We start from the raw sequence: 25773 nt of genomic DNA on the forward strand, positions 1-25773 counted from the left end.
TTCTTCCCACAAAAGCCAACTTCTGCAAAACCCAATCCTACCCTACAGCGCAGCCAACATAAAAGCAGCAGCAGCAGATTTAATTGCTTGCCAGCTCAAATTTAATTTTGCAGCCCATTTCGTTTATGGGCTCCATTGGAAGCACTAATTTGATTGTGCTCTTCGCCATGGCATTGGTTGCAACTTGGCTCTTCTTTTACCTTTCACCAAAGTGGAGAAATTCGCCCCCGCCCGTGAAGCGGAGCATCCTTTCGCCTGAATGACGACTTCTCGGCGCACCAGCAGACTTCATTGAGTCATCCCTGAAGAAATAAACAACACAACGTCCCCTCCGGCGGGGGTTGCCCCTCAGGAGGGCAAATTGATATTAATTTTATTACCCCTGGGCATTTTCTGGCGGGGAGGGAGAGCGCTTTGCTTTTGATGAATGCTAATAAATAACAATGAATTAAAGTCAAACTTTGCGCATAAAGTAGCGGCAAATAGCTCGAGCAAAGTTTAAAATTGCTTCAAAGGTGTTTCAGTTTATGACTGCAATGGACAAATTATGAAGGACCCAGCGTCTCCATCAATTTGAACAAATTCAAACAAAGTTGAAAAGCTTCACGAAAAACGAAGTTGACTTTATAGCTGTCGGCCACCATTGCTAGTACCAACCACTAGTGTCTTCCTTTTATCTACAAGGACTTCGCCGCCCTGGGCTCCTAAGTGTATGAAAGTATGGCACGGAGCGACGGCGCCGAATACCCATATTTACACAAAGAATTTTAGAGCGCCCGCCGCGGGATTCGAACCGTCGACCTCTGGATTGTGAGTCCAGTGCGCGGTCCGATTGATCCACACGGGCGGGACAAAAAAAGCTTCACACAAAAGTAAAAACGATATCAGAACAATCTACCAACTCTCAATTTTTGTGAAGTGAAACAAATCCAGGTGAACAAGTTTCCAATTTCCACCGGTGACAGTCGATGGATCAACTGCTCACGAGGGATTTATACCAACACTCCTGTGTGGTAATCCGTTACCATCGAGAGCAATTCAAAACAAAATGTATCACAGAAAATGAAAACGTTCGTTTCAAGGGATGATCTGGTTGCTAGAACTATAGAGAAGACAAGTCCTCGGAAAGAATTATGGTACGATTCAGGAGAAATTGTTAAAATTTGGACAAAATTTCAGCATTCAACATAATTCTTCATGGTCGTGCTATCTTGTCGCAAATGTAATAACCAGAGTTGAGTTAAGGACGCCATTACAGATCCTTAAATCTTGATTTCAATCCCGAAATGATAAACAAAGCCGTAAAACCACCATGCAATGTTGACACTCTTCATATAAAATATCACCAACTTAGATCGGGCATTTGGCCACACCCTGCAATTGTGACAAAAACCTCCTTTTATAATTGTTTTTAGGAGAGCTGATTCTTAGCAAATTTTGTATCCATACAGTCTGTTTTAATAAGTTTCAGTTTCATACATATTTAATTTTTTCAAAAGATTGAATTTAAACACTTTTTATACACGGTTTGTTAAGAACAAACTTTAAATAAAAAATTCGGCAAGTCTAATAATGGAGCACCCGATTCGAGAGGTAGAAATGACAGTACTCCCCTAAGAAATATTGTGCGTATTCCCGAAAAAGACATGCGGCGAATCAGCCTTGAAACGACGCGCCGCATTTTCGGCAAATGCGCGCTATCAAATCCCAAACTGTGCGTTTTGTTTTTGTTGATATTCTTTTTCGAATTGCATGGCATTGTTGCCAGGTCTATTTTTTATTGCAACAAAAGTGCAGAAAATCGCTGGCAACAATGTCTGCGGCACATTCTGAAATGCCGCGCGGCGTGTACTATATTCTAGCAATTTAAAAAATGGAAAAAGTACTTGATTAAAAAGTAATGGAGTATCCACCGTCGTGCAGTTTTTGACAGTTCGCTCCATAATACTCCGTTCGCCCGGGCGAGTTATAACCGGTTATAAGACCAAAAGTGGATATAACTATTAAAACCGGCTATTCTTTATGTAAACTAATGTCAAAAACATAAACAATGACTTTTATATCCCGCCGTTTGACTTGTGGGTTGGGGTCATCCCGCCAAACAAATCCTAGTAAACTGGGGGTTGCGATGGGAAAAAGCATGTCAAATATTTTCGGTTTGTTGTTTTGGACAGAGTTTGCGAAAACTTCCTTCGAAAAAGATTCTAGAAATCCCTCTCGGTTTAAATTATGGCATTGGCATATCGGCGGATCATTTCCTCTCCTGAACACAGAACACGAAGGAACTGCTCATTTTGAGATACGGACTTGGCTGCCGAAGACACGCGACCAGCGGAAAGTAGCGGAGCGGAACGGAAGGGATGCTACCGATCAAGAAAGTGATCAACGTTATTCACGATGATCCAATGGTGGCGCTGGTGGCAAGCTTGTGTACATTTTAGCCTTGGAAAACATGGAACTGGTTGTCCATTTCCGATTTTTCTGAGAATTTGATCTATGTCCCAAAAAGACCAACGCCATGTAGTAAACCCTGATAGTGAAAGCGCGTCAAGCTCCATCAAGACACAAGAAAAACCTCGAGAAAAACTCTTTTAGATTAACAAAAATCATGGGTATACAAATAAAATCCTTTACCTAAAAAGAAACATCTTTTTTTTTTGTTGTTCACGATTTTTCAGTAATTATTGTACGATCAGTACCTAGCTGGACTCGGTCACTGGAAACGACCGGCGGCTCAGTGACCGACGAAATAGGCGGCGGGCCTGATGCGGGCATAAAAATGTCAAAATCTCTTCCCCCCTCACTTCGTCTCACCATCCAGCTGCAGCTTTGTTGACAAAAAAACGGAGCACGCGGTCGCATGATGGCGGCATCGAGCCAGAATTAGGGGTGATCATGTGATTAAAAATGAAAGTTTTTCAAGAAAATAATATTTTTCCGACCGAATAAAAAATTGCAATCATGTTCAAACAATTATTCCTGATGTCGGAGAAGTGATAAAAAAGCAAAATGTTAATCCATAATTTTTCTATAAATTGAATTTTTTCACCCCAACTGGGAACCCCTAGGTCTATCCACGACCGTTTCCAATGACCGTGAGAAGATGCCAGAAAATCCAGCTACGAGCTAAATCCACAATATAAAAAAAAACTTTATTCATAAATAATCATTAGGAATCGCATAATTCCAATTTTCATTTCTTGAGTGGAAATTTCTTCAATTCGGCTTGAATTAACTAATCTACGGCAGCTAGCAAATCCGTAACGGCCATCCTTTCGGTACCTTTAGCATGATCACAGCCAGTTGACATGCTTACGTTTATAAAGCTGATTCGAAGGTTTCAGTGTTTTGTAAATACTAGACCCCCGTCCAACGTTGCAACACATGGCCAAACATGTATGTTTTAGGACAACTCCTGATTCGAGGGCTGTGTTTCAGCTGAGTGGTTCTGGTGACCTAGCTGACAGGATAACATTTCCCTGTGCAGTTCCACGCGTTCCATTGTGGTCAAACACGTAGATGATCTTCCGATATTCCGTGTTGGACTTATCGTTATACACTCGAGCCAAATTTTCAGCAGAAATGCCGCAATCGAACCGTTAGTACTTCCAGTTCCTTAATCTGAAAATAAAAATCCGTCCAAAACAACAAACCGAAAATATTTGACATGCTTTTTCCCATCGCAACCCCAAGTTTACTAGGATTTGTTTGGCGGGATGACCCCAACCCACAAGTCAAACGGCGGGATATAAAAGTCATTGTTTATGTTTTTGACATTAGTTTACATAAAGAATTCTTCATGTAAATTAATGTCAAAAACATAAACAATGACTTTTAAAACCCGCCGTTTGACATGCATGATTTTTAAAACCCGCCAAACAAATCCCAGCACACTTTGGGTTGCTGGGGGAAAATCAGAAAAGTCCTTGTCAACAATTTTGTGTTTTCTTTTGGGACGGTGGTGTTTTTTCGGGGTCCAGTTTTATAACAGGACCAGATTAAGCCGGAGAAAAGTGGAAAAGTTATTTTATGAATACCAATCTCCAAAATTTCATCATTGAATGGCATAAACTCAAAAAATGGATTTTGTGGTTCCGGATCGGATGATGGAAAGTGAAATATTCCCCCTAGCCGCTTTCAGCGGAACGAAATGAGCGGAGTGAAATGAAACAAATGTTAGTCAAAATGTATGAAGTGAAGCTGAATCAGAAGACTAAATTTGTGTACTTTGTTATTGATGTGTGATTTTCAAATAAACATGTTTTTTTCCGTAGGGTGGATCTTTTTGTTGAAGAATAGAAGTAGAAATGTATAGAATTTGATTTGCCATTTTTTTATTTTTCGATCTTGAAAAAAATAAATAAATATGAAATTAATAAAGGAGAGAGATAAATCAAGTAATGAAAAAAACATCGTTATGTTTTTTTCTTTTCCTTACATTGTCCAAAGCACTTTTTTCGTCATTCATTTTTCACTCAAATCAAGCCTCAAACAAGCAAAATAGCAACTTCCTTATCTCTAAAATCGTCCCGTTTTAACTGCATTGCTATCGTTTACTCTAGGGCAAGAATCTTGTTATTCTTGCGAACAAGTAATAGTAATAGTAATAGTAATTTTATTTGGCAACGATATCCTGTTAGTTAGACTTTTTATCAGGGCAAGGACGGAAACTGTTTAGAGTATTAAGTAATGAGAAAAATACTTTTTTCTGGTCTTCCTTGACATTTTTTCTTGCAACCCAAACCCCTTACCAGCATTGCCATTCTATTTTCTAATGAAACGGGGTGCAAAACAATCACCAATTTTTCCAACACAAATATTTTAAGAACTTTATATAACTAGGGATTCGGAATCCTGTTATAAATCAGGACCCTCAAAAATCACCACCGTTTCAAAAGAAAACAGAAATTTTTTGACAAGAAATTTTCCGATTTTCCCCCAGCAACCCCCATACAACGAGCTGTCAGATTAAACTGGTTTTAAAAGTTATAACCAAGTTAAAACTGCTCGAAAAAGGGGTTTGGCTGCTTGAATTTCTCAAAACCCAACTAGTAGGCCTCGGAAAACCTTTCGCAAAGTTTGACGTTGTCATGAACCAAACAAAAAAACTTTTTTTCATCTGTGAAAATCGTTGGCGGTTAAGATTTTGATTATTTATTGCGCAATTCTCACTAACTTGGACATCGCACTAAATTATTGCTATCGATCGCACTATTGCGACTTGTCAAGCTGGCTTGGGAAATTTTGATTTTCGCAAAAAAATGATCAAAGCGAGCCGATGTTGCTCACCTGTCAATCGCAATTTCAAAGTGTGAATGTCCAGTTTGGTGGAAACTGCGACTGGAAATGTAAATAAACAACTGCTGGTTGCCTAGTTTTTCGAATTCTTGTTGTCAAAAGTGCGAGAGAAAAGTGCGGGCCAAATCCAAGTTACAGTGCAAGGATCAATATTGGTGACCGAATGTTTGATGGCCTCCAAATCCCGCATCGCATCGCAGTCGATTACCCCGCTTGACGTTCTGCTGCTGACGCTTGTACGAGGAGGTGGCCAACGATATCAACTTCCGAGGCAGAGCATTTTTCTGGACGGATTCCATGATCGTTCACTGCTGGCTTGCTTCACTGCAGTCCAGATGGAACCAACTCGTGGTTAACCTTGTTTTAGAGATTCAACACCGGAAGGAGAGTGGACCTTGGGATCATGCTCCCGGAACAGAAACTGAGCTGACAGATACTGTATTGGTTAAAAAATCACTGCCAATCTATCCATATTGCACTGAAATGAAATGTGATTTTTTTAAGAATTCTTTATAAATCTGCATTTTTTTAAACGTAGCAATCTGAAAAATAAATAAAAATATATCAAAAGACGTTAAAAATAAAACGTTTGCAACCTGATCAATCTGCAAAACAGCTTGAAATGCAATACTGACAAAAAATGGAAAAGAACTCAAAACAAATGACGTGAATTAAATTTAAAGTTGGAAAATGTATGACTAGGATTTTTTTTAACTTTCACTCACTATGCTTTGCAAGAATTCGATTCCATAACTGATATATCCAGCTTGGATTCCGATGTAAAAAAAAATTCTGTACACTTGCCGGTTCTTTGTTTGCATGACTTTTGACTGGTATCTACTACCAGCCATGAATCCAGTGCATCGCTGAAATACCGCAAAAAAGAATCTCAACAATTTGTTCGACTGACAGAAGTTATTGAATATTCCAAAACATCGAGCTATAATTACAGTTCAAAATTCGGTTCTGTGAGATAGAGCAAATTTGGTACTGAACTAAATTATTTAATTTGTTTACGCTCGCACGCAACATTTAAAAAGGCAATCAATATTTAATCGATAAATAGTAGACTCGGATTGCTGCAGCACTCACAAACTATATTTGTGCAGAATGAAGCGTGAAATTAGTTCGTTTGATAGTGCACTGAGTTGATTAAATGAATTCTGCCGTTTGAATGCAATTTGGAAGGATGCACATTTTGAGCTTTTTTGAAATTGAAATTGAAAGTCAATAAATAAGAGAACAATGATGTTGATGGCATTAATTCGTTTGAATATATTGTTAAGTGAATTTACTTTTAATTTAAATATTAAGGTCAAAATTTCTATACCCAAGATTTCATGGATCCTCTACAGTAGAATCCAATCAATATTGGTTGATAAAAAGCAGCTACTGATAAGCCATTATTTTCTATGATATAATGAAACATTTTCACCGGCATAATAATCAGCATCATCTTCATCGTCACCATGATTCTTGATGGCGATAGCACTCCTACACTTCCATAGACCATGACTGACTTAGTTGCCTAATAGAGAAGATTATAGGGGATGGATCTGCTGCGCACCGTTGCAAATGCTCAACAGATCTTCTCTCAGAGGAAGTTATCCCTTAGTTGATCAAACAGCGAAAATTAAGTATTTTAAAAACTTTTTTTTCCTCGAAATCTTGTCTTTAATCTTGTGTAAACTAAATGTTGGCGGCTAGACTGGCTGCGTAAAAATGACAGCCCTGCTCGCCTGCCGCAACCAGCTTGCTACGATCGAGCGCAACCCTACGCAACGTTTCTCGCGCGCAACCGCGCGACGTTGCCACGACGGGGACCGAACGAGAACGAACGAGACACGAACGACGAGCGACGACGACGACGAGAGAAAAAACCGCCATTTTGCGGTACCATTCCCTTTTCACCCTCGGTTGAGTTCACACGCTTTTTAAGTTAATTAGTGGTTAATTAAAGTTGTGTTAAAAGAAGTCCGAGTATTTTTCTTCATCGCACCCACGGCCATCGGATTCTAAAATACAGTCCACCCGTGAACATTCCGCCTTTTTCCGTGGGGCCAACGTGCCGGCCCGAACATTGGTCCAATCGACCCGAATTTGGACATCCGGCGTGGATGTGGTGAAGAAGCCCGGTGAAAAGAAGGAGGCAAACGTGCCTCAGAGTGCAAAACGGACAGTTCCCGTGCAACCCAACTCCGGTGAGAGACACGTAGCCGCGAGTAAAAGTGCGAGACGACACGGTCTCGATTCCCGAACATTCGCGAAAAACCGACGGAGGCAACCGGCCTCATTTCCCGTCGCGAGTGTTCAAGAAAGTGAAAGAAGAAGAAGAAACAACCAACGAAAAAGTGTGCAGTGAGAAAAGTGCAAAATGCCGCCAAAAGTTCAACGAACCCCGGCGAAGAAGCAGACGGAAGAAGAAGATGAGTTAGACGGCCTGATCCACCTCCGGAACCAGGAGATGGACACCCTCGAGGAGCTCCAAACGGAACTCGCTGGTTGGGCACGAGCTGATCGCACGGCTTCGGATGTCCGATCGCATCTGAAGAACCTGGAGCGGATCAACAACGACTTCGGCAACCTCCACCAGCGAATTGTCCTCCTGACCGACTCAAAGACTCGGGGTCCACACGACGAGAAAAGGAAGCAGTTCAGGAAGCTGCACGACCAGGTCTCCAGAACTCTTGAGCGATGGGCGGATGACCTCGCACCCGCTATCGCTGCAGGCCCATCCACGGCACTCCAACCAGCCAGACCACAACCGGTGATCATCTCGCAACCCCTGAATAAATGAAAGTTGCTAGTATTTAAAATTGAGGTGAAAAGTCATCAATTGTGATTGGACACTCAATAATATTTTAACTGAATGAATGTACATGGAAAAGAAAAACTAAATAAATATAAATTTAAAAAAAAAAAAAAAAAATCTCGCAACCCCTTCCCAGAATCATCCCAAAGTTCGACGGCAAGTACGAGTCCTGGGACAGATTCAAGGTAATGTTTAAGGACGTCGTGGACAAGTCAAACGAACCGGCCAGAATCAAGCTCTACCACCTGGAACAAGCCTTGATCGGAGGAGCTGCAGGTTCGATCGACGAAAAGACCATCCAGGATGGCAACTACGAGCGAGCCTGGGAACTGCTGGAAGAGCGGTTCGAAGACAAGCGGCGGATGGTCGATCTCCACATCGGCGGTCTGCTAGGAGTGCAGAAGTTGGAAGAGGAGAGCCACGCGGACTTGAGATCCCTGCTGGACAACTTCACTGGACACGTCGAGAACCTCAAGTTCCTGGGCCAGGAGTTCTCCGGAGTGTCCGAGCAGATCGCCGTCTACATCTTGGCACACGCGCTGGACGAAGGAACCTACAAGCAGTGGGAGGCGACCATCAAGCGTGGGAACTCCCGAAGTACGAAGCGGCCATTCAGTTCCTGAAGGACCGAGTCTCCGTTCTGGAACGGTGGGAGGCCACGAACAAGTCGGTACCGAAGCATCGAAAACCAGCCAAGCCCTCCGCCAACAAGCCGTCTCAGCGAGCCAACGCGGCCACAACGCCGTCGCAGCCGGAATTCCGGTGCGAGATCTGCGCCGAGGCACACCAAACGTTTCGATGCTCAACGTTCCTCGGATACACGGTGGCCCAGCGAAAGGACAAGGCGAGGGAGAAGAACCTGTGCTACAATTGCCTGCGGCCAGGACACTCAACGAAGCGGTGCTCGTCCAAGTACACCTGCGGTAAGTGCCAACGGAGACATCACACAACGCTGCACGAACCACGAGAGCAGCAAGAACCTGCGCAGAAGCCGGCCACTCCCCAGAGTGTGGCCCCACAAGTGAATCAGCCGCCAGTGGTCCAACCCGCTGGCACATCTCAGCAGACGTCCAGCCAAGCGACCTGCAACCACACCCAGACGGTGAAGACCGTGATGCTGCTCACCGCGGTCGTTAACCTGCTCGACGACCAGGGCCAATCCGTGCCCTGTCGCGTCCTCCTCGACAACGGTTCCCAAGTGAACTTTATTACGCTCACTATGGCCGATCGCTTAAAGCTACAACGAGTTGCTGCCAACGTCCCGATCTGCGGCATCGGGGCCGTGAAGACCTACGCCAAGGAGTCTGTCACGGTCGAGCTCAAGTCCCGAGTCAGCAACTTCTCCGTCAACGTCGAGTGCCTGATCGTGCCGAAAGTGACCGGGATGGTTCCAGCTGTGCCAGTTGACATCAACGAGTGGCCGATTCCTGTCGGCGTCCAGCTGGCCGACCCAGCATTCCACAAGCCTGACCGCATCGACATGCTGCTGGGGGTCGCAATGTTCTTCCGGTTGCTAAAATCGGGACAGATGGAGTTAGCTGGCAATCTACCGGAGCTGCGCGAGACTCACCTCGGCTGGGTCATCGCCGGAGAAGTTGGAGACACCGTCCCAAGCCCGCAGTACACGCACACTGCCACACTCGACGACATCAACGAAGCGATCCAGAGATTCTGGCAGGTCGAGGACATCGACAGTGCCACAGCGGTCTCCACCGAGCAAGAAGAATGCGAGGCGTTCTTCGCGTCCACCCACAAGCGGGATCCAACTGGCAGATACGAGGTACGCTTGCCATTTCGTCCAGTCGTCGCCAAGCTCGACGACAACCGCAGCCTCGCTCTTCGGCGCTTCCTGTCGCTGGAGCGGCGACTCGCTCGAGATCCTGCTTTGAAGCTGCAATACGGTGAGTTCATTAGGAGTACGAAACACTGGGGCACTGCAAGTCGGTTGAAGAGGCCGACGACTTACCGAACACGAACTGCTACTACATGCCCCATCACGCTATCCTGCGCCCCTCGAGCTCCACGACCAAGTTGAGGGTCGTATTCGACGCATCTGCAAAGATGTCCCCCACGAGCGTGTCCCTGAACGAAGCCCTCCAGATCGGAGGCACTGTCCAGAACGATCTCTTCTCGATCCTCCTCGCCTTTCGAAAGCACCCTGTCGCCTTCACTGCAGACCTCTCGAAAATGTACCGCCAGATTCGCGTGGCCCCGTCCGACTCTCGTTTCCAACGAATCTTCTGGCGGGCCGATCCGTCCGAGTTCATCCGTGTCCTGGAACTCACCACGGTGACCTACGGAACTGCGTCCGCACCCTTCCTTGCTACGCGATGTCTGGTCCAGCTCTGCGACGACGAAGGTGAAAATTTTCCGCTGGCTGCCAAGATAGTGCGCGAGGCCTGCTACGTCGACGATATCTTGTCCGGTGCGAGCTCCCCCAAAGAAGCAATCGACTGTCTGACGCAGCTGCAAGGCTTGCTCAGTCGCGGTGGATTTCCTATCCACAAGTGGACCTCTAATGAACCGTCGGTGATGGAACGCATACCAGAAAGCGATCGAGAGAAGCTGATCGACCTGGACGGATTGATCGGCGGTGTGGTCAAGGCCCTGGGACTTTACTGGAGTCCAGGAGACGACGAGTTTCGTTTCACCGTCACCCAAGCTGAAGCAGATGCCACCAAGCGCCGTGTCCTCTCGGAGATCGGCAAATTCTACGACGTGCTGGGACTCCTGTCGCCGGTCATCATCAAGGCCAAGATCCTGATGCAGCGAGTCTGGCTCGCTGGTCTATCGTGGGACGTTCTGCTGGAAGGCGGGATGATGGACACGTGGCACCAATTCCAATGCGCACTCCCCGACGTGCGCGACATCCGTATCCCTCGGTACGTGATCGGGCCTGGCAACCCGGGCCTGGAGCTTCACGGATTCAGCGACGCCTCCAAGGTCGCCTACGGTGCGGTGACCTACGTTCGCAGTCTTCTCCCGAACGGCAAGTGCAAGATGCGGCTGCTTTGCAGCAAATCGAAAGTGGCGCCAACCAAGCCACTGGACATCCACCGACTGGAACTGCTTGCCCTTCGACTGCTCTCGAGGTTGGTGGTGAAAGTCATCGCGGCGCTGAATCTCCCGTTCCGAAACGTGGTGCTGTGGTGCGACAGCCAAGTCGTGCTTGCGTGGATCAAGAAACCGCTGGACCAGCTACAAACGTTCGTGCGCAACCGCGTCGCGGAGATTCGGAGAGAGACCGGCGGCTTTATCTTCAAATACATTCGCTCCAAGGACAACCCGGCCGACCTGATCTCTCGGGGCATGTTTCCGGCCGCCCTGATGAAATGCGGTAAGTGGTGGGAAGGGCCATAGTTTCTTGAATCCGTCGTGTACCAGGAGGAACCTACAATCGAGATACCGGACAGTGAGTTGCCAGAGTTGAGAACAGTGAAGCTAGTTACCTTGCTGGCCTGCAACACGACCGACTTCCCGATCTTCGAGGACTGCAGCTCATTTCGGAAGCTGCAGCGGATAATGGCGTACGTGCTGCGTTTCGTGAACAATTGCCGGATCAAGAACCCCACGGAACGAACTCGCCTACGCCATCTCACCGTTCCTGAGCTGCGGTCGTCCCTGAAGCTGATCGTGAAGGTGGTGCAGCACGACGTGCTGTCTCAAGAGATCCAGCAAGTGGCCGAGAACGACACGGCCGGGCGTCTCCAAGGTTTGACGCCGTTCCTACACGAAGGCCTCCTACGAGTTGGAGGAAGACTACAGCATTCCGAGCTGCCGTTCGCAGCCAAGCACCAGCTGATCCTGCCCAAGCACAGAATTACCAACCTGATTGTGAAGGCCTACCACGAAGAACACCTGCACGCGGGGCCGTCGTCCCTGCTCGCAATCCTGCGGAGACAGTTCTGGCTGCTCGACGGACGGTCGACAGTTCGGAGCGAGACGAGAAGCTGCGTGACGTGCTTCCGCGCGAAGCCACGCAGTACGAGCCAGCTGATGGGAAGACTTCCGTCCTGCCGTGTGACCGAGAACCTTCCGTTCGACGAGGTCGGCGTTGACTACGCCGGACCGATTTCTGTGAAGGTAGGAACCCGGAAGCCACAGATCGTCAAGGCATACTTTGCCGTCTTTGTATGTATGGTAACCAAGGCGATCCACCTCGAACTTGTTTCGGACCTCACGACCGAGGCATTCCTGGCCGCCCTCCAGCGCTTCGTCAGCCGACGCGGCGTGCCTCGCCGAATCCACTCGGATAACGGCACAAACTTCAAGGGGCCAAGACAGAACTTCACGAGCTGTACATCCTCTTCAACGAACGCACGTTCAACGACCGGGTCCAGATGTACTGCCAGCCCAAGGAGATCACCTGGTCGTTCATCCCTCCCGGCGCGCCGAACTTCGGTGGCCTTTGGGAGGCCGCTGTAAAGAGCACGAAGTACCACCTGAAGAGGATCCTCAAAAACGCACAGCTTACCTTCGAGCAGTACGCGACCGTGCTAGCGGAGGTCGAGGCCGTGCTCAACTCAAGGCCGCTTTTCGCAACGTCAACCGACCCTGCGGATCCGGAAGTCCTGACGCCGGGACACTTTTTGATCGGCCGTCCGTTGACGGCAATCCCGGAACCGGCGTACGAGGGAACACCGACAAACCGGCTGTCCAAGTGGCAGCACCTGCAGCTCTTGCGAGAGCACTTCTGGAGAGCTTGGCGACGGGACTACCTGACGACCCTCCAGCCAAGAGGAAAGAACCGGAAGGAGATGCCGAACGTCCGCCCTCAAATGGTGGTCCTGCTGGAGGAGAAGAACGCGCCGCCACTTGAGTGGAAAATGGGGATTGTGCAACAGACCTACCCTGGACCGGACGGTCTTGTGCGCACTGCGGACGTGAAGGTTGGTGGCAGCGTCATCCGGCGACCGACTTCAAAGCTGTCCGTCTTGCCGATCCTGGACAACGAACCTGAAAATTCTGCTGCGTCTTCGTCCCAGCCCGGGGGGAGGATGTTGGCGGCTAGACTGGCTGCGTAAAAATGACAGCCCTGCTCGCCTGCCGCAACCAGCTTGCTACGATCGAGCGCAACCCTACGCAACGTTTCTCGCGCGCAACCGCGCGACGTTGCCACGACGGGGACCGAACGAGAACGAACGAGACACGAACGACGAGCGACGACGACGACGAGAGAAAAAACCGCCATTTTGCGGTACCATTCCCTTTTCACCCTCGGTTGAGTTCACACGCTTTTTAAGTTAATTAGTGGTTAATTAAAGTTGTGTTAAAAGAAGTCCGAGTATTTTTCTTCATCGCACCCACGGCCATCGGATTCTAAAATACAGTCCACCCGTGAACATTCCGCCTTTTTCCGTGGGGCCAACGTGCCGGCCCGAACACTAAAAAAAAAGTTGACTATTTGGTTGACGTGAAAAAAAAATCGATCAAATTGGACACTTATGCAATCATCCAACCATGAGTGATACGTGAGTGTTTGTTTGTGTGGCTTCCAAAGATTCAAAACCACCCCACCACCGTACGACAAAAGCGATTTGCGTTCATCAGTTTCTGGAAAAGTGGGGGAGGGAAAACCCAGCACATCGAACAAATCGAAACGGTTGTGATTTTCCCGGTAGGACGTGTAATGTCAAAGATGTTGTGGGGCTTTTTGCTAGGACGACTTGTTGAAGCATGGCATCCGTTCTCTCCTTCTGGTGGCAGAGTGTTTTGAATTAGGGCTCATATTTCAGATGGAATCTTTCGAAAGTTGGAGGAAGGGGAACGTTTGAATTCCACTTGCTTTGTGGGAAAAGTTATTTGTCTGTGGGATTAAAGGATGGGTGTTCTGCGAAAAAGTTGACAAAGAAGCTATTTCTGGATTTCGTCAGCTGTGTGCTATCTTGTGACATAGACCATTTAGTACTATTCGAGAAAATCGATTTTTAAAGTTTGATGATAAATATTTTCAAAACTATGAATGGTACCGAGCAGACGGAAATAACTTGGGAAGGTCAGTTTTTGATATTGTGAGAAGATCGAAAAATGTTATTGGGATGATCGGATTAGTTGTTAAAATAACAAAAATCAATAACAAAGATTTGTTCGAAGAATAACTTAAACTGTTATTATGTTGTTATTGCAATAACAAACCAATAACAAAGAAGGAATCATGAAGGAATAACAAGATTTGTTATTTTGTGCGGAGAGGTGGAGCAGCATAATAACAAAAATTTATATTGAACTTGTATGTCTCCATAACAAAAAAAGTTATTGTTTTGGTTTATTTGCCATTTGCAAATAAACCTGCAGTTGCCATAACTCTTCTGTACTAGTCAGGGCTGCAGAGTCGGGTTCCTTCAAGCGACTTTGAATCCATACTTTGGAGACAACTCCGACTCTGAATGCAGGATATGACGTCAACGCCGACTTCAGCTCTCCAAAATTACCCGACTTCACAGATTCCGACTCCAAGTGAAAGTTGCTGAAAATTAGCTGAATCCGATGCCGTCTCCGAGGTCTCACTCCAGCTCGAACTTCAATGTCAGCTCCGACTTCTTCACTCTGTGAAAATAATAACAGTTTTTGTTATTCACATTTCAACAATTATAAATAAATAAATCAATTCCCTTAGACAATATAACAAACTTAAAAAAAAAACAACTTACAAAAGTTAATTTTATCAGATTAATTTAAGCTTAAGGACCCCTATTTCATGGTCAAATAAATGACCACGATTAAATTGGTCAAAATTATTCCATAGTTCTAGCCAATTTTAGAAAAGTACCTTAAAGGGTATATCAAATAATTAAAAAAAAAATCAACCTTCAAAATTTCTACTTTTTAGAATAATTTTAGCTTAAGGGTGCACAGCAACCGAAGAAGTTGTTGTCTTCTTATTCCAAATTTGTCAAACTTACGGACCCAATCCTGAAAGAATCTGATTATCAAAATGGTCAAACTTTATTGTAAATAACTTTGAAGACAGTAATTTAGGGGATGAATAAAAAATCATATCGATAGTTCCCGTATTTTTGAAGATACTAAAATGTCTGTAACAGAAATCTGGGTGCAAAAGCGATGGTTGATGTGTACCGTTAAGGACCCCATTTCATGGCTAAAATAATGAACCCCGCCGAAAATGGTCAAATTTATCCCATAGTTCTAGCCAATATTAGCAAAGTCCCTTAGTATATCAAATAATTAGAAAAAAAATCAACTTTCATAATTTCAACTTTTTAGAATAATTGTAGCTTAAGGACCTCATTTCATGGCCAAAATAAAAACCCCGACGAAAATGGTCAAAATTATCCCATAGTTCTATCCCATTTTAGAAAAGTCCTTTAGTGGGTATATCAAATAATTTAAAAAAACAACTTTCAAATTTTCAACTTTTTAGAATAATTTTAGCTTAAGGACCCCATTTCATTGTCAAATTAATGACCCTGACGAAATTGGTCAAAATTATCCCATAGTATTAGCCATTTTAAACAAAGTCCCTTAGGGGGTATATCAAATAATTTTAAAAAATCAACTCTCAAAATTTCAACGTTTTTGAATAATTTAAGCTTAAGGACCCCATTTCATGATTAAATAAATGACCACGATTAAATTGGTCAAAATTATTCCATAGTTCTAGTCAATTTTAGTAAAGTCCCTTAGTGGGTATATCAAATGATAAAAAAAACAACTTTCAAAATTTCAACCTTATAGAATATTTGTAGCTTAAGGACCCCATTTCATTGCCAAAATAATGACCCCGACGAAAATGGTCAAAATTATCCCATAGTTCTAGCCAATTTTAGCAAAGTCCTTTAGGGGGTATATCGAAAAATTAAAAAAATCAGCTTTCAAATTTTCAACTTTTTCGAATAATTTTAGCTTAAGGACCCCATTTCATGGCCAAAATAATGACCTCGACGAAATTGGACAACCCGGGCAGACGGTAATAACAAAATTCATGCCATTTCAATAACAAATACTGTTAAAATAACAGAAAGTGTTATGAAATCTTCTTGTAAAATCCATTTTTGCATAAGGGTTTGATAACAGTTTATGTTATCATAACAAAATTTGTTATTGGTCTGATATTGGTTGACAGCCAAAACAACTTTTGAATAACATTTTTTGTTATGGAAGAATACCTCCAATTGTTATTGGGATGATCGGATTAGTTGTTAAAATAACAAAAAATAATAACAAAGATTTGTTCGAAGAATAATAATGTTATTAGTCTGTTATTACAATAACAATCCAATAACAAAAATTTCATAACGCAGAATAACAAATCTTGTTATAAATAACATAAAATGTTATTGGCCTAGTATTTTCAAATATCAAAAAATGTTATTCCCAAGTTATTTCCGTCTGATCGGGAAAATTATATCAAAGATCTAAACATATTTAACAAAAGAAAAAAATAATAACAGATTTTGTTATGGACACTTTAAAACTTGGTGCGATTAATGGTAATTTTATTTCTAAGTCAGAATACCAAACGAATAACAAATCTTGTTATTAGGAGAGTTTTTGAAATGTATAACATCCCGGGCGGAAAGTGAGTTGGCGGCGATAACTTGGAACTATCTTGGCTTGTTTATTTGCATCTTGTTGTAATCTCCTCGAGTTATGACGACTTTTGAAACCGACTGCGTATCATGGAAAGTATATTCCATGATCATACTGCATTATCTACAGTTGATATTGAGCTGTTAGTGGTAGTTTTTTTAGACTTGGCAAAAATTTCGAAAATTTTATTTTTTCCAAAATTTTACCCGAACATCATGAAATGATTATTTTAACTTTATTTCAAATTTATACTGGACTTAGCAAAATTTGCATTCACTGACAGAATTTTCAATTTCCGACACTTAGAATAATTTTCATGAGCTGATATTTTAAAGTTTGATTTTATTTATGCTGGACTTTGAAATTTTTGCGTATATTTTTTTATTCTTTACTTTTTACAGAAAAAGCATTTTTTTGGGACTTAGAAATTATTTTGATGTTTATTTTGGCTTTAAACCAAAATTTCGGAAAAATCGACGAAATTACAGGAAATTTTTCTCCGATTTTTACAAAAACATCAGTTTGTTCCTAAAATAACCCAAGTAACCGCGAGGCACTAAATAGCGGCATTAAATCAGCATTATATTGGCATTTAATACCAGCAAATAATGCTTCAAAACATTAAATCAGCACTTTTCCCTTGAGAAATATTTCAAGTGGCGCACAGTGATGCCGATTTAATGCCTCACCGAAAGCTCGAACAAAAAAAACTGCTTTATCGACGTCAAGGCTGGGGAAAAAAAGGACAGCTAGCTGCTCCACACACTTGGTGGTGGGCCTCCTTTGTTTTTTTTCTCCTGTTGCGTTTCATGTGTGAGTGTGACACTTTGATGTTATTCTTGCATTTTTCTCGTCGATCTCCAGGATGCGCGCCAGCCAACTGATGTATTCTGAAATGAGTGTTTGTTTTGAAAGTTTTAATCGATGTGGTTGATGCATCGAACATTAAGGAAGACTTTCTTTCTGCTGTTTCGAGTTTCTGGTTCATGAGAAAAACCCGTTGTCATTTTGTTGGACGAAAATTATTGACGAGTCACTCAGCAAATTGCGGCCATCCAGTCAAGTACAGTACAATCAATTACGGAAGGCTTGGGGTTAATAGGGACAAGTAATGGCTAACGGCTAACGTAAACTGTTTTTCCGAGGAGTGCTTGGTTCACGGTTGGCAAAATTTCACAAAGTGTATCAGACTTCCGGAAAGCAGCTTTTTGCTTGCGAGAAAAGTCATTCAATTTACCAGAGAACTTTTGATAATGTCCTTTGTGCTATGGGCATATGTTTTGAAAAATTTGGCTTAATTACAGGCTGCAGTTTTCCACAAAAAAAAACACTTCAGTCAGCGGGAATTGAACCCAGTTCACGCAAAAATAAAACTGTTGCACACTGGGGGAAATGTGCCTTAGCCCGCACGCTTATTGGAACGGTATAACGGGAGAAGGAAAAAAGTCAATAAGAGCGGGCTTGGCTGAAATGTTTCCCGTATGGATAGGTTACTTTGTTGATAAACATCAAATGCTTTGAAGCACATTTTCAAGGTCGTAAATGGTGATTTAATGCCAGTTGTAATGCTGCAAAGTCTTGGTACTTTGAGGCATTCGCAAAGCTTATTTACTACTTCAAAACATTCGAGTGCTGATTTAGTACTGAATAAATACTTCAATTTAGTGCTTGTGGTTACTTGGGCTGATTTAGTACTGAATAAATACTTCAATTTAGTGCTTGTGGTTACTTGGGAATGTCCCTAACAAAACGTCTTCATTGAAATTTTGAAATTCGAAAGTCGGTTTTTAATAATTATTGATATACCCCCTACAAAAATCGTTCCGGCACTTAGAAAATTTACGGGATCCGTATCACGACAAGATTTTTGGTAGAATTTATTTGATTTTTTGGACTTAGCAAAATTTTGGCTTTCGGCCAGTAAAATATATTCAATACTTAAATTTTTTTCGAGAACAGGAAACTGAAAAAAAATTGGGACTTAGAAAATTTTTGGGAGTTTGGAAACATGATAAATTAATTTGATGTTTATTTTGCTTTGAACCAAAATTTCGGAAAAATCGTCGAAATTACAGGAAATTTTCGTCCGATTTTTACAAAAACATCAGTTTGTTCCTAAAATAATGTCCCTAACAAAACGTCTTCATTGAAATTTTGAAATTCGAAAGTTGGTTTTCAATAATTATTGATATACCCCCAACAAAAATCGTTCCGGCACTTAGAAAATTTACGGGATCCGTATCACGACAAGATTTTTGGTAGAATTTATTTGATTTTCAGGACTTTGCGAAATTTTTGCTCTCAGCCAGTTGAATATTTTTCAACATTTTGAAAAATTATTTTGATAAGAAACATTACCAGGCTTTTTGAAATTTTACTGTAGATTTTTGGACTTATGCAATTTTAGGAATATTTTCATAGACTTTTATTTTTAATTTAAAAAAAATGGAATATAGAGACTTTGGATTTTTCGTGATTTGGAAAATTATTGTGATATTTTGGCAATTCAACGCTTTCTCCACAATTTTTTAATGAGTTTTTAAAGTAAAATAATTTTTCAACTTTGAAAAATCTTGTTTTGATGTAAGTGCGTATATTCCTGCAATATTACTCATATTTGTGATGAGAAAGAAGGGAGGGGGCGTCTGAATAGTGGCGGAGTGCATTAAAAACCAATAAAATTATTTTTGGGATCAAAATCTACTTTATGAACTTGATATGATTTTTGGAAGATTTCAGTTGTTTGCTACTATAAACTCAACTTGATGTGGCATTGTTGGTCAAATAAACTCAACAAGATTTTTCGCAGATACACCTCGAACAATTTATGTTCGTGGCCATGTTCGGTTATCTCTTAACCATACCCTGGGGTGAACTTGACTTGTTCGTGTTTTTACGAACATGGGTAGATTTTTCCAAGATGCAACTTTCTGCCCGGGATTTTCAATATAATATCACTTCAATACCAAATCTTGTTATTTTATCAGAAACTGTTAGTAGTTTTTCTTCTTGAAGTTGAAGTTCAGGATAAAATAATAACACTTTTTATTATTTTAACAGGATTTGTTATTGAAATATTATTAATTTTGTTATTACCGTCTGCCCGGGTAGAGCCAAACTTTTTGAAGCAATCGGTTCGTATACTATTGCTTAACAAACGCTCCAAGTTTCAACTAATTTGGTTACACCAGTTAAAAGATACAGTGAATTATGTAAACAAAAATCTGAAAAGCACGTGTCACAAGTGTGTTTCGAAAGTAAAATTGTACTACGTGTCACAAGTGTGCACAGAATTCCCATACAAACTAAAAAAAGCTCAAATAAATGGTTTAATCGACTTAATCAGTATATTTTCAAGAACAAAAGATGGAATTGCTCTTAAAAAATAAGTATCAACACAAATTTGTGAAAAATAAGAAAAATTTTCCACATTTTCCAACAACATGTATGACGTGTCACAAGTGTGCACGATCATTTTGATGATAAATTGGATAAATGTCACAAGTGTGTATTGCGATATCCGGGAAACGGAAGCGAGTTTCCAAAATCGAGTTAAAGCATCTTGTAGTGTTTGTTAAGTATAGCAAAACGTCATCATTAACTCATTTTCGACCAAAATGGTCTATGGCACAAGATAGCACACAGCTGACGATTTGCAACCTTGGAATGTTTGTACCAGTCGCTTTTAGTTGTGTAAAATTTAACGAACGCAGCGCACTAAAATGTAACGTCGAAACTGCTGCCATAAAGGTTCCCTTCAGCTTGAGCTCCAAATGAATTTAAGTTCATCCCACCATAAGATAATTTAAATTTCAGAGATTTTCCACGTCATAACCTTGTGCAAATCACGATTATGCACACTTTTTGCTAGAAATGCAATCCCCGGCTTGAACCAAAACAACTTATAACCGTTTCCTTTCTGGATTCGATTACTTATAGTAAATCTAACATTAATAACCGTTAAAAAATCTTCTTGAAAATTCAAAACTTTTAAGATTTATATTTTAGAATCACTACCGTCAATTGAATCATTACTATTCAAGCTCGTAAGGTTTTATAAAACCGTGGAATCGTCACAGTTTGCAAGCTTTTTTCGGATCAAAAATAAAAAAAAACGGCTCAGATTATCGCTAATGGCTTCGCAGACTTATCGAATTAACAACAGTTGACTGCGTAAACATCCTTAAAACAAATGGTTTCATTTGTGCTTGACCGTTCAATTGTTCCGATGATTGATGACCACTTGAAAGCGAAAATAAATCCCAAGAGGTTTTTTTCCCTGGACCCGAAAGATCACGGACCATAAGCTGAAAGTTATTTTCCTCCTCGAGAGGCCACACTCCAGGCACAAATTGACGAAGGAAAACGCTGAAAAATCCCTCTAATGGGAATTAATTGAGGCGATTATCTCAATTAGGCGAATAAATTAATCTGGTGCCCTCAGCAGCAGCCGGCTTAAGATTCTTCAAGCTGGTAGCAAAAACAGCAGCAGCATCAGACCCACTTCAACTAATTGGAAGATTATCCTGGCTGCGCCCACCCCAGACTCTTAATAACATAAACACGAGTCGGTTGTTGGCTGTTGGCTAACTTGGGGTCTCTGGAAGTGGCCATCGAAGGCTCCAATGAAGCGATGCAGCTCTTCTCATCCTAATTGGAGAGGCCACTTTGCCTCCGGGGAACGAAACAATAAACAATTTTCCTGTTCAGTGGGTTCTTCGACCATCGCTGGAATTGTGCCGATGGTCACTTGAAGGTTTTGCCTGCTTTGCTTCACTTTTACAGTTGGGCTCAGTTAATCCTTGTTAAGGAGATTTAATGCGCCAGGTGGCCACAATACCGAGGGCGGGAAGGATTATTTTACATCGACCGATGTAAACCAGCGTTGGGGGAAAATAAAAATGACAATGTGAGCATTCTAATCGCAAGTACGCAAAATAATAGAAGAACGGGATTTCTCAGTAAGGAACAATTGGTAATCTGTTTTAATTTTCCAGAAGAGCACAGTTTTCAAATACAATGTCTTCTCTTAACAGCTTAGCTTTCTTCTAAACAAACACTAAGCTGCAAGCAAGAGAATTAACTTGAAAATTTGCTGAAAATTTAAAAGTATTTTAATATACTGCCCCTGATCGCATAAATGTCCCATATGCATTTTCATCACTTTTGAGTTATTGATGTAGTTTGGTTCAAAATCGTGTGCTCTTTCAAAAGAGCCTATAACATCCAGTACTTTGTTCTAGAAATCCTGGGGAAATCCAGTTTTTCCGTGAAAAATTAACACGTAGCCTTATGTATGGGACAAACTTGCCTTGCGTTTTTCTCAGTTTGTTGCTTTTGCATATGGGACATTTATGCGAACATGGGCAGTATACATACCACAAGAAACATCAAATTACTATCTTTATTAAGAAACAATGAATCAACACAAATCAGGATTTTGATTAACCGTCTTAGACCCAACCCTGCCTCTAGTGTTTCTAAACTGGTGATAAGTTTCTCCCTTAAGGATGCAATAGTATGTTTTAAACGCTATTGAATAACTTAAAATCATATCTGACACAATCATTGAAATTTGAATGTTTACAATAATTTTAGATTTTGTTTGGTGCAATGATCGAATATTTTTTAAATTTGATTGAAGAGTAAAAACCATATTATCTTTACTTATGTTTTTATCTTTGAAAGTGTCACAGACGAAACTACCAAAAACTAAAACTATAAGGCCTGTGAAAATAATTGTTTGAAAATAAGTGTTTGACCTGAAATATCAATTTTATATTTTTTTAACTATTTTGTTGGAAAAAGAATTCATCCGATTTTCACATTCTTTTAGCAGCGCATGACAGTTGTATCAAGTTAAGAGTTTTCTCGTGTTTTAGAATTGTTTCGATAAATAGCTGTTAATTTTTTTTTTTGAGTTTTTTTTTCAAACACATTAGGCCGCTGCAAATATGTTTTTAAAGTTTTTGTCCCCCCGAAAAGCTTTCGAAAACAATATTTTTAGGTGTTGTATCATCTCGATTTTATGAAAGCAGTTTTTTCATGAGCTTCACAGGGATCAAAGTAGAGGGAAAACGGTAAATTGTGAACAAATTTCTAGGGAATTCAAGAAAATATATAAATTTACTAATTTTACATGCTGTCTATCAAATCGTATCAAACCAAAACATGATTTTTCATATTGAATCTTCTTACAACCTTGGTGCTTAATTAATATTTTACTTCATACTTAATTTCTCAAATACTATTTATCAAATTCTTTTCACAACCCCCTCTTTGAAACATTTAATGATACCAATTACATTTTCATCCAAGTTGGTCGCGAAACATAAACGAAAAAACACTCGATTATGAACATGGCCGGAAGAGGTTAATACTTCATTTCCAAAGGTTATAACACCAATTTTCGTTAAAAAACGGTTACCTAAATTAAAATAGTTACTTTTCATTCCAAAGTACTGTAATTATTGCTGTCTAACAAATAAGAAAGCAGTTATGAAAGGTTCAGAAATTAATGTTACCTGAAATAAATCTTTATATGAAATTTTCAGACGAACTGATTATCAATATGAACAATAAATTGAATTGAATAAAATCATATTATAATCTCCAACTAATTTCTTTTACAAATTTTCTTTTGTGCCAAATAGTTAAGAATAGTTAAGTTCCGGAGATCGAAGTAGGTCGCGCTGCGGGTCGGACGCAAATTTTTGTGCTCCTGTCATTTACATGGAATTTTTAAGTTTTTTTTTTTATGTTTGAGACAAAATTTAAATGTCTTTAAAATTATTCGAATGGTTTGTGAATGTTTTAAAACTTGTGCACCTGGTGAAGGAGGAAACTTTTTCGTCCGCGCCGGAAGGAAAGTGAGAAGGAGACCATCAACCAAGTGAATTACAAAATTCGCGTTACGGGACAGCTTTATACCGGACGGCGCTGGGTGGCGATTGCCATCCAATTCTGGTCTGGAGAAGATTAGTGGACGTTGGCCAATATGAACAAATAGGTGGAGCTGAGGGTCTGAAATGTTGGAACCGTTAGGATCGCTAATCAAAATTTAGATTTGTGTTTCTGCGGCATAAAACGGCTGTTCAAGATCGTGTTTTTCAAACCCGGTGAGGAATTTCCTTTTTGCATCCTTATTTAAATTTCAAGTGTGTCTTGATTTGGGGAGATCTATCCATTTTTCTTATTTTTTTTTCCCCTTATTTTATATAATATCCTATTGATCAAATGAAATATCCATATTATCCCTTTCCCACCTTCCCTTTCTCCTATCCTCATTTCCTCACCCTAACCCCCCGCCCCTAAATATTATTATCTGCCAAATTTACACTAACACACCACACCACAACTGATTCGGAGCGTTTGGTACGGTATGTCCACGCATCCTTCCTCCCTGATGATTCTGTGAAATGTGATCCGTTCACAGAATCTGTCTCTGCGGTTAATGCAACGCAGTAGGCCTGGCCGCTTTAATTTTTGCTATACATTTTCGGGGTAACTCGGATGTACTGTAATCATTAATATTGACAAGAAAGGACTTGAGGCGTAATCTTACCACAAGTTCTTCCAGGATGCTTTCTTCGGACTGGCTGCGCTTGTGTTCGATTAGATTAGAGATTAGATTAGAAATAGTTAAGAATAGTTAAGTTCCACTTGAATTTCGGAAATTCCCGGAAGATTTTCAATTTTTCCGAGAAATGGGAAATATTTATTTTCGGGAAATCCGAAGAATTCTCGGGACGGGAAACTGGACGCTCTGGATCAATGCAGTGGCAGAAAGCTTTAAATTAGCATTGTTTGTGAATTTCTTTTTTTCAAACAACAATAAATTATTTGAATCCATTATTTATTTTTTATTTGTGAAAAATATCAAGGTTGATTTCCGTGACTTTTGCTTAGTATTGAATTTAAAATAAAACAAGAGTAGTTTATTTAAGTGGGTTTGCATGAAATCAAAGCTGTGAATATTTTATTTCTTTATACGGGAACAGTTATTCCATGATTTTTATACGTATATTTATCATGAGATTTTGCTGTCCATTGACTTTAAGCAGTTTATGAATAATGGTTAAATCTTATTGCTAATTATTAGTATTTTTTTTGGAGAGTGAAACAATATTATGCAGTGAAAAATTTATTCTTTCTTTTCTTGAAGTTCTTGAAAATTAGCCATATGGTTCGAAAAAGGTTGAGAGCTACTGCTTTAGCTAGATCAGCATCTATCTAAAGATTCGTCAAGAATCCAAATTTCAACCAATTTTAAAATTTCAAATTGAAATAGAACTCTTGATTGGTTTAGCAAACATTGGTTTGACGATTTTGCTTGTTTTATGTAACTTTGCCAAAGTTTTGGATGGAAATAAAAGGTGACGTCAAACAACATTAATCATTTTCTGAACTCGACATATAACTTACAAACTATGTTGAACGCCATTTGTTGCAACTATAAAGTCAATGACTTCATTTTATGGTACAAATGTGAAAAAGTAGCAAAAAATTAAAGCAATAAACAGGCAAAAAAATTAGATTGGAGGTTCAAGAACAGGCCTTACACTACAAACAAAAAACAAAAACAAAGCGAATTGTCACTTGAGCATTTATCTCAAGCGGAAAATTGTTTATTGGGTTATTTTAGGCATCTGTGCGAAATTGGTTGAGATTAACCCATTGATACTCGAGCCTAAAGTTGGCGAAAAAAAAGTTTTTCATACAAAATTACTTTTTTAAATCGCTTATAACTTTTTAGGATCGAGTTTTACAGCTTTTCTCACTTTTGAGAATATTTGGATCGAAGTAGCGCACCCTGCAGACCAAACCGTAAGAAAATTGGGTTTTCCATACATTTTTTCGATTTTTCCCATACAAACTTCACCTTCGAGTATCAATGGGTAAATGTTGACCGATTTTGCTCATATTTGGCCCAGAACTATATTCAGCTTGTGGAGCGAGGTTTTGAGAGGTGCCATATTCTGGGCACCCTAGTGTGCCACCATATCTCGAGTTTAGTTGGACCATATTGACTGAAATTTGGGGTGAATTCTCTCAATTAGAGGTGCGGTTTTTGGTATCCGGATAATTTTTAAATCAGTGTAAATTAATTGAGA

At 41.1% G+C, this 25773-nt stretch overlaps 2 protein-coding genes across 3 annotated transcripts in view; one reads left to right on the forward strand and one right to left on the reverse strand.

The window, feature by feature from the left end:
* The window catches only part of LOC6045657 (lachesin), a 163719-nt gene that overhangs the window by 57637 nt on the left and 80309 nt on the right, over window positions 1–25773 (reverse strand). The gene's annotated exons all lie outside the window — the stretch shown is intronic.
* LOC119766305 lies at window positions 7673–13134 on the forward strand. Its single transcript, XM_038250769.1, has 6 exons — window positions 7673–7972; window positions 8260–8707; window positions 8803–10011; window positions 10062–11447; window positions 11547–12338; window positions 12383–13134. Exons 1-6 carry the CDS (start codon window positions 7673–7675, stop codon window positions 13132–13134), a joined length of 4887 nt encoding a protein of 1628 aa, XP_038106697.1.

This window comes from Culex quinquefasciatus, chromosome 2, assembly GCF_015732765.1.
Source record: "Culex quinquefasciatus strain JHB chromosome 2, VPISU_Cqui_1.0_pri_paternal, whole genome shotgun sequence".
NCBI lineage: Eukaryota > Metazoa > Arthropoda > Insecta > Diptera > Culicidae > Culex > Culex quinquefasciatus.